General features: G+C 39.6%; 1 protein-coding gene across 9 annotated transcripts in view; it reads right to left on the bottom strand.

Annotated features, from left to right (window-relative positions):
• The window catches only part of itsn2b (intersectin 2b), a 202,361-nt gene that overhangs the window by 86,303 nt on the left and 101,717 nt on the right, over nt 1-14,341 (bottom strand). For 5 of the 9 annotated variants that reach the window (XM_072556764.1, XM_072556757.1, XM_072556772.1 and 2 more), the window contains 5 exons: nt 13,451-13,600; nt 12,434-12,574; nt 11,940-12,027; nt 9,046-9,185; nt 3,667-3,747 (listed from right to left, as the gene is read on the bottom strand). In XM_072556764.1, coding sequence (XP_072412865.1) covers nt 3,667-3,747; nt 9,046-9,185; nt 11,940-12,027; nt 12,434-12,574; nt 13,451-13,600 — 600 coding nt within the window. The remainder of the gene's footprint in view (nt 1-3,666; nt 3,748-9,045; nt 9,186-11,939; nt 12,028-12,433; nt 12,575-13,450; nt 13,601-14,341) is intronic. The other 4 variants (XM_072556801.1, XM_072556809.1, XM_072556827.1 and 1 more) reach the window with 1 other exon arrangement.

Genomic DNA, 14,341 nt, shown 5'->3' with positions numbered 1-14,341 from the left:
TCCTTGTTGCACACCACTGGTCACAGGCCTCCAGTCTGAAAAATAACCCACCACCACCACCCTCTGTCCTCTACCTTTGAGCCAGTCTGTATCCAAATGGAGAGTTCGCCCTGTATTCCATGAGATCTAACCTTGCTCACCAGTTTCCCATGGGGAACCTTGTTGAATACCTTACTGAACCATATAGATCACATCGACCATTCTGCCCTCATCAACCCTCTTTGTTACTTCTTCAAGAGACTCAATCAAGTTTGTGAGACATGATTTCCCACACTTAAAGCCATGTTGACTATCCCTAATCGGTCCTTGCCTTTCCAAATACATGTACATCCTATCCCTCAGGATTCCCTCCAACAACTTGCCCACCACTGATGTCAGGCTCACTCGTTTATGGTTCCCTAGCTTGTTCTTACCACCTTTCTTAAACAATGGCATCATGTTAGCCAACCTCCAGTCTTCTGGCACCTCACTTGTGACTATCAATGATACAAATATCTCAGTAAGAGGTCCAGCAATCACTGAAATCTCCTTACAAATTTGTTTCTCAATTTCCCTCTGACTATTAGGGGGTATATAATACAACCCCAGTAAGGTGACCATCCCTTTTTTATTTCTCAGTTCCTCCCAAATAATTCCCTGGATGTATTTCCAGGAATATCTTCCCTATGTACACCTGTAATGTTATCCCTTATTAAAAATGCCACTCTCCCTCCTCCCTTTCTATCTTTCCTATAGCATTTGTATCCTGGAACATTAAGCTGTCAGTCCTGCCCATCCCTGAGCCATATTTCTGTAATTGCTCTGATATCCCAGTCCCATGTTCCTAACCATGCCCTGAGTTCATCTGCCTTCCCTGTTAGGCCTCTTGCATTGAAATAACTGCAATTTAATTTATCAATGCTACCTTGTTCTCTGTTTTGTCCCTGCCTGCCCTGACTGTTTTGACTTGCCTTTGTTCTCAACTGTACCAGTCTCAGATTGAAATCTTTCCTCACTATCTCCCTGGTTCCCCTCCAACCTTCCTAGTTTAGATCCTCCTGAGCAGCTCTAGCAAATCTCCCTGCCAGTATATTAATCCCCTTCCAATTTAAGTGCAATGTCTCCTTTTGTACAGGTCACTTCTACACAAATGATCCAAAAATGTGAATCCTTCTCCCGTACACCAGCTCCTCAGCCATGCATTCATCTGCTCTATCCTCCTATTCCTGCCCTCACTAGCTTGTAGCACCAGGAGTGATCCAGATATTACTACTCTTGAGCACCTCCTTTTTAAGTTCCTACCTAACTCTCTGTAATCTCTCTTCAGAATCTCAACCTTTTCTCTTGCTATGTCGTTGGTTCCAATGTGTACAATGACCTCAGGCTGGTCCCTCTCCCCCTTGAGAACATTCTGAGATATCCTTGATCCTGGCACCAGGGAAGCAACATACCATTCTGATTTTTCGCTGCTGGCCGCAGAAACGTCTGTCTGTACTTCGGACTAGAGTAACACAATCGATCGCTTGGAACCAGACTTACCTCTCATTACACTAGAGCCAGTCTCAATACCAGAAACTTGTCTGTTTGTGCTACATTCCCCTGCGAATTCATCACTTCCTTCATTTTCCAAAACAGCATACTTGTTTGAAATGGGGATAGCCACAGAAGACTCCTGCACTACCTGCCTACCTCTCTTACCTTTCCTGGAGTTAACCCATCTATGTGACTGTATCTGAGACTTCCACCCTCCCCCCCCTCCAATAACTGCCATCTATCACATCCCCTTGCTCTTGTAAATTCCTCATTGCCTCTAACTGCCTCTCCAACTGATCCATTCAATCTGATAGGATTCACAACCAATGGCATTTATTGCAGATATAATCTTCAGTAACCTGTAAACTCTCCCTAAACTCCCACATCCTACAAGAACAGCATATCACTCTAAGGACCATTTTTGTTTCTTTCAATCTACAGACCCAGAAAATAGCACTGACTTATTTCTCTACAAAACACTGCTCCAGGTTAAATTAATACTTATGGCTTATATTTTAAGTTTAATCAAGAGATATAGCTCAATAAAACATACAATCAAGAAAGAACCCACTCTACTCACTACTGCAGACGTATTTTAAGGCCACTCTTAAAATCCACTTATCTGCTTCTGTGCTGTGACCTCGCCCAGACAGGTTCCTCCAAGATCAGTTGTGAATTTCACTGTTTTTAAAATTTCCCAGACACACTCCAATGTCCAGCAATACATGAATTCAACAGCAAAAGGCACTAACTGCTAACTCTGTGAGTTGGCAATGTGGTTTTCTTTCTCTTTGTCTCTCTCTCTCTGTCCTCACTATGTGCTTCCTTTGTCTGTTCTTCTCCCTTTTAAAAGTGCTGTTGTTCTGACCTTTTTTCTCTCTAAAGTTCCAAAACAATACAACAGCATATAAACAGTAATTGCTGCTCCTGGAATTCGAGGAAGTTACCTCTAACAGCTAAAACACTTCAAAAATGAGCAGCTGTTACAGCCAGAAATTTGAGTATAGAAGTTGGGGCATGATGTTGAGGTTGTACAGAGGTCACTTCTGGAGTACTGTGTCCAGTTCTGGTCCCTTTGTTATAGGGGAGATATTATTAAGCTGGAGAGGTTTTAGCAGAGATTTACCAGGATGATGCTGAGAATGAAAGATATGGGTTAAGGATAGGCTGGGACTTTTTTCACTGGATCAGAGAAGGTTGAGAGGAGACCTTATAGAGGTTAGTAAGGTCATGAGATGGATAGATAAGGCAGGTGTTGTTTCCCTAGGCTGGTGGACTTCAAGATGAGGGGGCATAATTTTAATGTGAGAGGAGAAAGATTTTTTTAAAAAGTGGGTCAATTATTTTTATTTTTACAGAGAGTGTAGTTCGTATGTGCATTGAACTTCCTGAGGAAATGGTAGATGTAGATACAGTTACAATGTTTAAAAGATACTTAGGTAAGTATATGAATAAAACATGTTTGGAGGGATATGGGTCAAGCACAGGCAGGTGGGACTAGTTTAGTTTGGGAACATGGTTGGCATGAAAGTCTGTTTCCATGCTGTATGACTCTATAACTTACTTTATGTGGAACCATATAAAGATGACCACATTCTTGAGGCAAAAGGGCATATTTCTATGATTTAGCACATTTGAATTTAAATATTTGTTAATGCGGCTAAATCCACTCATTAAACATTGTGTTTCTCAAAAGGAACAGCTACTACTGTGCAACAAACGTTCTGATTGCGGTGTGCAATAGATCAGTGTATGCTTATTGTTTTTTTTAAATCATCATCTTTCCCAGAAACTAGGAAAAGCCCAAACCCACTAATATGTATGCCCCTTTATGTAAAATTGGGAAATATGACGTGTTATTTTATTATAAAAATAAATATTTTAATATATATACGTTTCTCTAATCATGCAAGAATTTACAATGGAAAATGGGTGACACTGTGCTGAAGCTCTGTATGGCTACAATATCTTTACTGGTTAATTGATGGTTCTGCTTGTTAAATAAACAATGCCCTGAAAGATTTATTGGTGACTGCTCAAAATCTTGGTCCTGTGCACTGAGGATATATTGTCAATAAAGCAAAAAACAGTAAATGACAGAAACAGTAAGACATGAAAGCAGGAAGAGAATAAGATATTTTTTCAGCAAATAACCTTCAATAAAAGGAACAAGCTGCTGAGACAGCCCAACAGAGAGAGAAGGCACTCAAGTACAAAGTCGTCCAATTTGTCACACTGTAAAATAACAAAGTTGGGAAATAAATAAACAAAAGATCTGTTTTTAACTGAATGCACAGAAACAATGCTGTGGCCAACAACAGAATATGCTTAAGAAGTGCATCATAAAAGAAAAGTAGGAGGGGGGGGGAATAAAATCAAAATTTCTCGCAACTGGTCTGTGAATCTAATATTGGATTTTCAACAGGACTCTGCCCCTTTAAATGTAACCAAATACATTAATTTAACAGATTAAGCAAGTTAATGCATGAGTAAATATATCAATAATTTCAACCATTGTCTTAATTTTCTCTGATTTCACCACAATTATCAATGATCAAGAAATCAAATAAGTTTAAAGGATTCAAAAAAGATTTACAAGGATGTTGCCAGGGTTGGAGGGCTTGAGCTATAGGAAGAGGCTGAATAGGCTAGGGCTGTTTTCCCTGGAGCATTGAAGGCTGAGGGGTGACCTTATCGAGGTTTATAAAATCATGAGGAGCATGGATAGGATAAATAGACAAGGTCATTTCCCCCCAGGGTAGCGGAGTCCAAAACTAGAGGACACCGGTTTAAAGTGAGAGGGGAAAGATTTAAAGGTTGCCCCTTTTCACACAGTGGTGGTACATATAGGGAATGAGCTGCCATAGGAAGTGCTGGATACTGGTAGACTTGCAACATTTAAAAGGCATCTGGATGGATATATGAATAGGAAGGGTTTAGACAGATATGGACCACATACTGGCAAATGGGACTAGTTTTATTTAGGATATCTGGACAGCATGGATGAGTCAGACTAAAGGGTCTGTTTCCATGCTGTACAGCTCTATGATTCTATGAGCTCCTATAAGTAGGAGTTTTACAATCAGGATATATATTCTTTTAATAGTAATTTCGAAAAGGTGAGTGAAATTCAGAGCAGACAAAGTCAGAACTTTCTAACAGCCAACTGATCATTATCTGGTGCACTTTCCTTGGAAATACCTCTGCCAACCAAACAACATCCTCCACCTAGAAAGTATAAAAGTTATTTTCCCTTTATATTGATATTTATTGAGAATTGTCCAGATGAGTACATATGCAAAACTCAACAAACTGTATTTTTGTCAGCAATATTTGGAAAAAAATAACTGCTTTAGGAATAATATCGAAAGAAAATTACAATACTGAAGAAGTGAAACAGAAATGCCATTATAGTTGCAGACAAGTCTTAAGAAAATGTTCAATCTGTCTGACCCATTTAGAATTTCACTGTTCTTCCCTTTTGAAGCGGATGAGTTTTTGTGTATCAGAATCCAATTCAACAGTCATGTTAATTCTCCCATTCCACCCTTATTCATTTTCTCTTTGATCCAAACAGTAGTGAATATGTGGATCCTTTCCCAATACGTTAAAAAGCTGGTCCAAGCCTATTTCTTCCCCATGCTGGTAGCTGTTTCTTTCAATGTACTATATTTCTCTACAATTTTACTCCCAAGCTCCTGTAATCTGTGTCATTCTTTTACTCCATCATTCTTTGTTGCATCATTTTCCCTTTTAAGTTTGGCCTTTATAATTCTCTGCTTTGTATTTAACTTGGCTACCCAATGATCTTATTCTGATTTTCTCATTTCTATTTGCAGATGGCTACGTAGATTCAGAACAACCATTATAACCAGTCCTACTGGTTTAGTCTCCAATTATTCAGATTTCTAGAAGTGATTAAATATCACACCTTGTCATACTTGTGAAAAATTTCCAAAATACCTTTCCATGGCTTCAGAAATCTGCTCTAATTGCACAACAGGCACTTTATGACCATACAACATGCTGATATGAAGAGTTGCCCATAAGTATTCTTTAACCTGCTGTTCAAATTGCAATGCAAGCACCTTACTGTTAGGGAAGCAGAAACATCAATAAATCCGCTTCATTTTATTTCTTGTTTTCAATAGCTACACACTTTTGATGTCTTCAAAGCTAATCAAGAGATCTTGTATTAATTTTAAAGTACATTCATTGGGAGCAAATGCTTTACTAGTGTAGAGTTACACAAAGTTTTTTTTTAGAAAGCAAGTTTTTTGTTGCCCATGCTTCGGTTTCCATGCTCATTCTAACCACAGTTCTGTTTTGCTGACGGAGAAGATATGTAAAGTATCCGACACATGCATCGTAAAGTGACAACAGTGGGACAAGTCATGAAGATGGTCAAATGTATGACGTTTGAAATACCAAATGTAATCACTGAAAAGTCAACATGGGAAAAGCAACCAGGCTCTCATCTTACAGACAAGTAGATAAAAGCATATTCTTCAGAATTTTAGCACAACTTATTCAAATATCAGTAACTGTGGATGTCTGTATTAGCAAAGATCATGTGCAAATTGATTGTATAACTGTATAATGGAACTGATTTGAATGGTAGTTAGGAAGGAGTAGAGGCATCAACTGCAAAGTGATCAGAAAAGGTACCAAGCAGCAGTCACATGCTTGTGGGAAAGGTCAGAAACAAAGTTATTCATCCCTTTATCGAGAACTAGCATTGGGAAGTTTGTGCAGGTTTCCTTCAGACATTCAAAGATCTTCTGGAAGTCAATTCAAAATTGACCTTGGAAAGGTGAGCAGATTCAGAGCTGAGCAGGTGATGGGAAAAGACATATCTAAAGTGAGGGAACATATTAAGGAAGAAGAATGCAAAACAAACAACCAACTAAGAGACAAACATGGAAATACTTATCCCACTTCAAACAGAATACAACATTGAAAATGAAAATGAGAACAGAAATTGGTAGTGAGACTCAACAGGTGTGGCAGCATCTGTGGGGAGAAAATAGAGTTAATGGTTCAAGTCCAGTGACTCATCAGAACTGTTAGCAGTTAGGAAAAAGTGCCTCTTATACCAGGGGGGGGTGGTGGCGGTGGTGGTGGCATTTGTTCAGTGGAACTGGAACCCATTCAGATAGAGAGAGAGAGACTGGTATGAAAGGTGTAGGTCAAGGAAATAATGGAAGGAAGGCCTTAACCATCCCCATCCACCACCACCCTCCTCCTCTGCCTGGCTGAGCTCATCCTCGCTTTGAACAACTTCTTTAATTCCTCTTGCCTTCTTCTGATCAAAGGTGTTGCTATGGGTACCCACATGTGCCCCAATTATACCTGTCTCTTTGCGGGTACGTGAACATTCCTTGCTGTAATCCTACCTGACCTCCCACCCACAACCCTTTCTCCAGTACATCACTGACATCAGGCGCTACTTCTCCCTCACATTCTGAACTGGAAATATTTATAAAACTGTGTGTGTGCGCATGTGCATATATAGCACTGAGGACTGTATACCTTTTCCCTGGGACCAACCATTCCCTACTGCCATGATCAATAGGACCCTTGGCTGTGATTGACCCATATCCCCACACTCTGCCCTCCCCCCTTTCACAACAACGAGAGGGTCCCCTGATCTTCACTTACTAACTTACGCATCCAAACGATTTTAAGATGCCATTTCCATTACCTCCAAAGGGATGACATCACCAGACACCTAATCCCCTCCTGTTGGCATTCTTCAGGGTCCATTCCCTCTGGGATGTTCAGATCCACTCCTCCTTTATTGCTAAAGTATCCTTAAATCTTCACGGCGCCTTCCCATGCAATGGCACAAGGTATAATACCTGCCCATTTATTTCCTGCCTCCACGTCCCCAGACACACCTTCCAGCTGAAGGAGCACTTCACCTGCGCTGCATTCAATCTAGTTTACTGTATTTGCTGCTCACAGTGTGGTCTCCTCTACATTGAGGAAACAAAGCACAGACAAGATGACCACTCTGTAGAACACCTGCACTCTGTCTGCAAAAATGACACTGAGCTTCAAGTTGTTTGCCACTTCAACACATCACCATGTTCTCACATCAACATCTGTGTTGCCGGCTTACTATAATGTTCAAGTAAGCCTCAACGCAAACTCCAAGAACGAATCTCATTTTCCACTTGCAGACCTTGCAGCCTTCAATATCAGGTTCAATAACTTTAGAGCCTGATTCAATCCTTCTATGCTTTTTTACCCATCCCTATACTAAGTCCCATTATGGTATGGATTGCTTTTAGCACAGTCACCCATTCTCACCTACTCCTAGGCCCAGTAGAATATTATATGGGTTGATTTCAATACAGTTCACCCATTATCTTCTCTTTTTGGTTCCTATTATTATTTATTCAGCTTTTCTTCTGTCCTGGCTGTTATTTCCTTGTTTACCTTCTTCTTTCATCTCTCTCTAGCTCCATCGCCACTTCTCCACCACAGCCGCCTCACTTCATTTTGAGCATAAGTACATTTTCCCACCTAACAGTTCTCATGAAGAGTCACCACACTTGAAAAATTAACTCTGTTTTCACCGCACAAATGCTGCCAGACTAGAATTTCTCCAGCAATTTCTGTTTTTGTTTCAGATCTCCATCTTCTGCAGTTTTCATATTTTACTATTACAATAGAACATTTATTCAGGGCTCCTTCAAGAGGACTTTTCAAAATGATTCTGTCTATCACAGAGGAGCCAAGGTAAGATTCACAACAGTAAATGGGATTGTGAACCAAAATTTTGGGAGTGGCAAGCCATGGAGCCACGACAGAGTGAAAAGCTGCAAGGCAATCTTAACTGCTTGCAAATATTTGCAATCGCAGGTGTAGCCTAAATTATCAGCCTGGAGGCCTGGCTCCTGATGAGTCAACAAAAAGGTTTCAGAAGCCCTGGGCTGGAACGAAACAGGTGATATATGTGTGGGGACACCACTACCTGCAATTTCTCCTCTGAATGACATATCACCTTGATTTGAAATGATATCACGATTTCTTCATATTGCTGCAAAAAGCAAAGGTTGGGACTGCTTACCTAAAAATACTGAGGTACACCTATATCATTGTAGACTGAAGGAGTTCAGATGGTCACTCACAACCACCTTCTCAAGGACCGCTAGGGTGGGCAATAAGTGCTGGCCTAAAAGGAATTATAATAAGCTGGACCAATGGGTGGTTGATAGCAGTACAAACAGCAGTGTCACTAGATCATACAGCAGTGAAGCCCCCACTTTCAGTACTAACTCTGGCAAGTCAGTCAATCTCAGTTCGAATATTCAAATTCGTTGCAGTACACCTGGCCCGAGAGATAAGAAACTAAATTAAGTAATATTCCAGTTTTGATTGCAATCCAGTGATTCAACGTGAAACAGAACAGGGAGATATTTGTTCAAAAGGGTCCGTTTAAAATCAAGAAATGGAACTGAAATTCAGAAACATAGCAATATGTTTTCAGCTTATATAATATTGATGGTACTGTTTAGATATTACCTGTAATTGAGTATTAAAAGCATCCATTTCAGAAAGTTTGCTGGCTGTCTGTTTCTCTAGCTCATTCAGTTGTTGTCGAAGTTGTTCACAAGACTCTTTCTTTTCTGCATGATTCCGACTCAACAGCGTGAGACTTGTAGCTGAAGAACATAAATTTCATGAAATCTAGAAAACTTGTAGAATGTATATCAGTTTTGCTTTAAATGTGTAAGATTTAGCGAGTAGCCACTATTAAAGTTTAAAGAAGGGGACGGTCACTAGACCAACAACCCAAGAGGTCCAGGCAATTGCTACAAGAAACATCTGCTAACGTGAAATAGCAAATTAGGTTAGGGATAAGTCAACAGAGGTGCAGTGGCAGACATTTAAGGGGATATTTCAGAATATGCAATACTTAAATTTTCAATAAGAAAAAGTTAAAGAAGGTATCAAACTTAAAGAAAGGGAATGTAATTGCGCAAACAGGCAGCAGGTCAGAACAATGGAGAGGATACAAGGAGTAGCAAAGAATGACTGAAAAATTAATGAGTGGAGGAAAATTAGAGTATTTGAGAAAGCTAGCTTGAAATAGTGTTTGAATTTTTTTAAAAACTAAGAGTTAAAATTCTTAAAAAGCAAAAATTAACCAAGTGAGAATTGGTCCCAACAGCCACGCAAATTCCTCCTCACTAACTTACATCGCGACTCTCCAAGGCTTGTCCACCATCAAAAAGACACAAGCCAGGAGTGTGATAGAATACTCCCCATGTCTGGATGAATGCAGTTCCAACAACACTTAAGACCAACACCATCATCCAAGACAAAAAGTTTCACTTAATTGGCACCCTACCCACAATCTTAAACATTTACTCCCTTCTTCAAAAGCATGAAATATTGGCATAGCTCCTTTGACAGCACTTTCTAAATGCCATCAGATACATGGGAACACCACAATCTGCAACTTTCCCTCCAAGCCATCTTGATGTGACTGCTCTTTCACTGCCTTTGGGTTAAAACTTGGAACTTCCTTTCTAACAGCACTGTAACTATGTTTTCACCAAATGAACGCAAGAAGGCAGCTCCCCATTTATTCTCAAAGCAATTGCGCACTATCAATAAGTGTTGCCTTGCCAGTGATGCTCATGTCCTATGAAACAACAAAAGAAAGATGTCTTTCACTTCCTCCTGCTCTGCAAACATGAGAGATAGTGTAAACAGTAACAGTCGATATCCAGAAAAGCATTATATTGTTACAATGTGGAGGTCGAACCCCTCTGCTAATTAAAACTAAAACATCCAAAAGAGCTCTCCACACCTCGTGGTCTGCTAAAAGTGTGAGTGAGCAAGTGAAAACCCCTTATTTCCATTCTTTAAAGAAAAAAAAGTAACAATTTATTTTCCTAACACTGTGAACCTAAACAAAAACTATTAACAAATCTGAGCCCCCTTTTCTTAATTAATCACTACCTCACCCCCAACACTATTAAAATGCTGTTCCAATAACACAGTTATTAAACAATAAATCAACTTAATCTCTGAAAGTCCATACAGTCTCTTAGGTTGTATTCATTCCGGTCTTCTGATTGTGTTGCTTCTCCCTAGGTCGTCTTAGTGCTTTTACTGGAAAAAGGTACCTTTGATAAATAGTGCCTTCTGAGATTTTTTTTGAGAGCAAGATTTTTACTTCTTCAGATGGCAGTTACTCTGACCAATTTTCAAAATATCCTAATTTTTATATCCCCAACATCGTACCCTCTCATTGGTCAAATTTTGTCAACACAATAAATTGAAATTCAATTGGGTTTTGGTACCTGGGCATAGTTTAAATTAATTGGTTAAATTCAAATTGTTCTCAAAACAGCAGCCAGAACTCAATCATCCATTTAACAGCTAATTGCTACATGCATCTATTTTGGAACAGCCAGTCTCTTAGCTGTTCTGTATACTAGCAACTTTTGCTGTACCTTAAACTCAAAAAAGCACTTTGTGTCTTCAAGACGATACACTCTTTCGACCATATACACCAAGTGTAATAGTATCACAATAGCATATATCCTTGGCTTACTGTTGAGGCTAAGGAGTGACTTTATAGAGGTTTATAAAATCATGAGGGGCATGGATAGGGTAAATAGACAACGTCTTTTCCCTGGAATGGGGGAGTCCAGAACTAGAGGGCATAGGTTCAGCGTGAAAGGGGAAAGATTTAAAAAGGGACCACTTGGGGTGGCACGGTGGCTCAGTGGTTAGCACTGCTGCCTTGCAGCGCCAGGGACCCAAGTTCAACTCCCACTTCGGGTGACTGTCTGTGTGGAGTTTGCACATTCTCTCAGTGTCTGCGTGGGATTCCTCCGGGTGCTCCGATTTCCTTCCACAATCCAAAGATGTGCAGGTTCGGTGAATTGGTCATTCTAAGTTGCCCATAGTGTTAGGTACATAAGTCAGGGATAAATGTAGGGGAACAGGTTTGGGTGGGTTGCTCTTCGGAGGGTCAGTGTCGACTTGTTGGGCCGAAGGACCTGTTTTCATACTGTAGGAAATCTAATCTAAAATAAACTTTTTCACACAGAGTGTGGTACATGTATGGAATGAGCTGCCAGAGGAAGTGGGGGAGGCTGGTACAATTACAACATTTAAAAGGCATCTGCTTAGGTTTAATGAATAGGAAGGGTTTAGAGGGATATGGGCCAAGTGCTAGCAAATGAGACTAGATTAATTTAGGATAGCTGGTCAGCATGGACGAGTTGGACCAAAAGGGTTTGTTTCCATGCTGTCCATCTCTATGACCCAGATGATGAGAACACTGGAGTTCACCTGTACTGACCTATATCTACCTCAGTGTCCATACAACAAACAGGTACAAACTCAATGACGTACAGGTATTATGAACATGTTTTTGTAGAATGCAAGGTACTCACTGTAAGCAGAGTTGGGCTGAATTTGTTTTACTTGGTCATCCAGAGCTTGCTTTTCAGGAATTAACTGATTCAACATTTTCTGAAACTCCTACAACACACACAATAGAGGAAAAGGTTTTCAGCTTTTTGTTAAGAATTGGGGAAACAGAATTTTATTAACATGTTTATATTTGGCTCCTGCAGTGTAATTTTGATGCAATTCAGAATTAATTGATGATGTGATATTGTCCAAACAAATTAGTATGCAGTTATTTAGTAGTGTACATCCTGGAGCACCAATGATACTGCACCAGTGTCTTCCTTTTAAACTGTTCATTAAAGTTATGCAAACTTTTGTCTGCCCTGACTGACGGTTATCTCAGTTTGAAAGATTGAAAGCTGTTGGCCTTAGTCAAATTTGAGGAATTGATTGATTTTTCTTAAGTATGGTACTTTGGCAACACTTCTTTCAAACAGAAGCAAATCATGCTAAAAAAAAAGGGAGAAGCTGCTACCTTGAGTTGTTGTTGTAAATGGTTCACTTCTATTCGTCTCTGGTCATGTTTCTGATTTACGAGATCCAGTTCATTTTTTTGAACTTCTTTTCTGCTTTGGACTTCTTGCACCCTGCTGGTGACATTTTGCTGTTTCTCACTCTGAGACAAGATTACAGTTATGGTTACATGTGAGATAAAAATGAAAATATTTACTTTACTGAGCCAAAGAAAAGTTATAACTGCATCACACTCTCCCTCTTATGGGCAGAGGTACGATCAACTAGGAAGTGAGGTAATGGATCACATTGCTACAATCCTACATATTAATAATCAGATGATTGCACAGTTCATTTTGTAGGTTTAGCTCAGAGGGCTATGTTGTCTTTTCCATGAATTAATCGGTTCTATCTACTCACGAGTTGGTTAGTCTTGGTGGGATGCATCATCGAGAAGCATCTTAATTATTCAAAGGCAATTTCATGACTGCAGTTATGCACTTGCACTCCACAAAGCAATACAGTCAGTCATACAGCACAGAAACAGCCCCTTTGGCTCACTACATCTATGCCAACAAACATCAAACAATACTGATCCCATTTTCCCTGCACTTAGAGTGATAGAATCAACAATAGATATGCAAAAACATTATCACAGAGCCAGGGTGAAACATCAACTATCAAAACTGATTTCCAGTATCTAATATTAGTCAAAAACAAAACTTTGTTCCTGTGGGAAAGCCATGCTGATTGTAATGGTTATGGGTACTATAGATTGGATAAATTGGGAAAAGTCAGAAGATACTATAATTGAAAAGTAAACAGACTTTCCTAGTAACAAATCCAGACGTCCTAAATCACCTGGATTTGGTTAATACAGGAAATTCATAGAGTGAGGAACAGAAGCCTGAGAAAGGGTCTGTACGACCTTTCATCCATAATCTCAATTTTAATTGTTTAGACCAAAATGGCACAAAGTTGGAACAGGTATTATTGTTGAGTGTGAATCATACTTTTGAGGGCCTGTGCTTCTACTCACTAGTGCCTCCAGTTCAAGTTCCAGACTCTTTTTCTTGGCCTTTAACTGGACAATCTCATCTTGTTCCCGGTTTCGTTGATTGAGAAGTTCTTGTCGGCGAATCCGCTCCCACTCAAGCTGACGCTGACGTTCAAGTTCCTGCTTTGCTGCCTAAAAGGCATACAACAAATGCAAACATAGTTCGAGAACACTAATTTCCGAAAGGAACTCAAATTTGCAAATTCTAAATTGGGGGTAAAGAGCAAATACTCAAAACCACTCTACCTCCAAAAGAATTAATAACCATTACAAAATTGAACTTAAGTGCCTTATTATTGGCATTGCCTGAGCTGTCAGTGTACAAGTCCTGACATTACTGACTGCATACTGCCATCTGAAACAAGTCAAAGCTATTTCCAGTACAATAATAAATTCTTGAATGCAGACAAAAAATACATATGCTTCACACAAGCTCTGTGAAATTTAACTGTCCTAATTTACACAGGTTATCAGAACCTGAAGTAAATCTGTACCGTTTATCATTTAATGTTTAGTAATGAATTGCCACAAGGAATCTAATGTAAATATGATTGATACTCATGAATGCACATAAAGAAAGCATTAACGATTTTTCAAAGCAGCAACAAAGCATTAGGTAAATGGATTGTACAACATCTGGTAATAGCAAGTTATTACAGATCACCTAGTGAGTTGACTTTCTTAGTTTGCACATCATAAACTGAGAGGATCAGATTTTGAATTGAAGAGAGTTTGGCACACGTTATGATTTTCTTCCTCTCCATCTAACAAACAAATCTGCAGGTGATCTCTGCCAATGCTGAATAAACCAGGTATTAGGAGGCATTGGACAGCAACTTGGCGTGACTATACTGAAATCCAATCCCATCTATC

This window comes from Chiloscyllium punctatum, chromosome 3 (assembly GCF_047496795.1).
Source record: "Chiloscyllium punctatum isolate Juve2018m chromosome 3, sChiPun1.3, whole genome shotgun sequence".
NCBI lineage: Eukaryota > Metazoa > Chordata > Chondrichthyes > Orectolobiformes > Hemiscylliidae > Chiloscyllium > Chiloscyllium punctatum.
The sequence above is the reverse complement of the archived record's forward strand: the minus strand, read 5'-3'. Positions and strand labels throughout refer to the sequence as shown.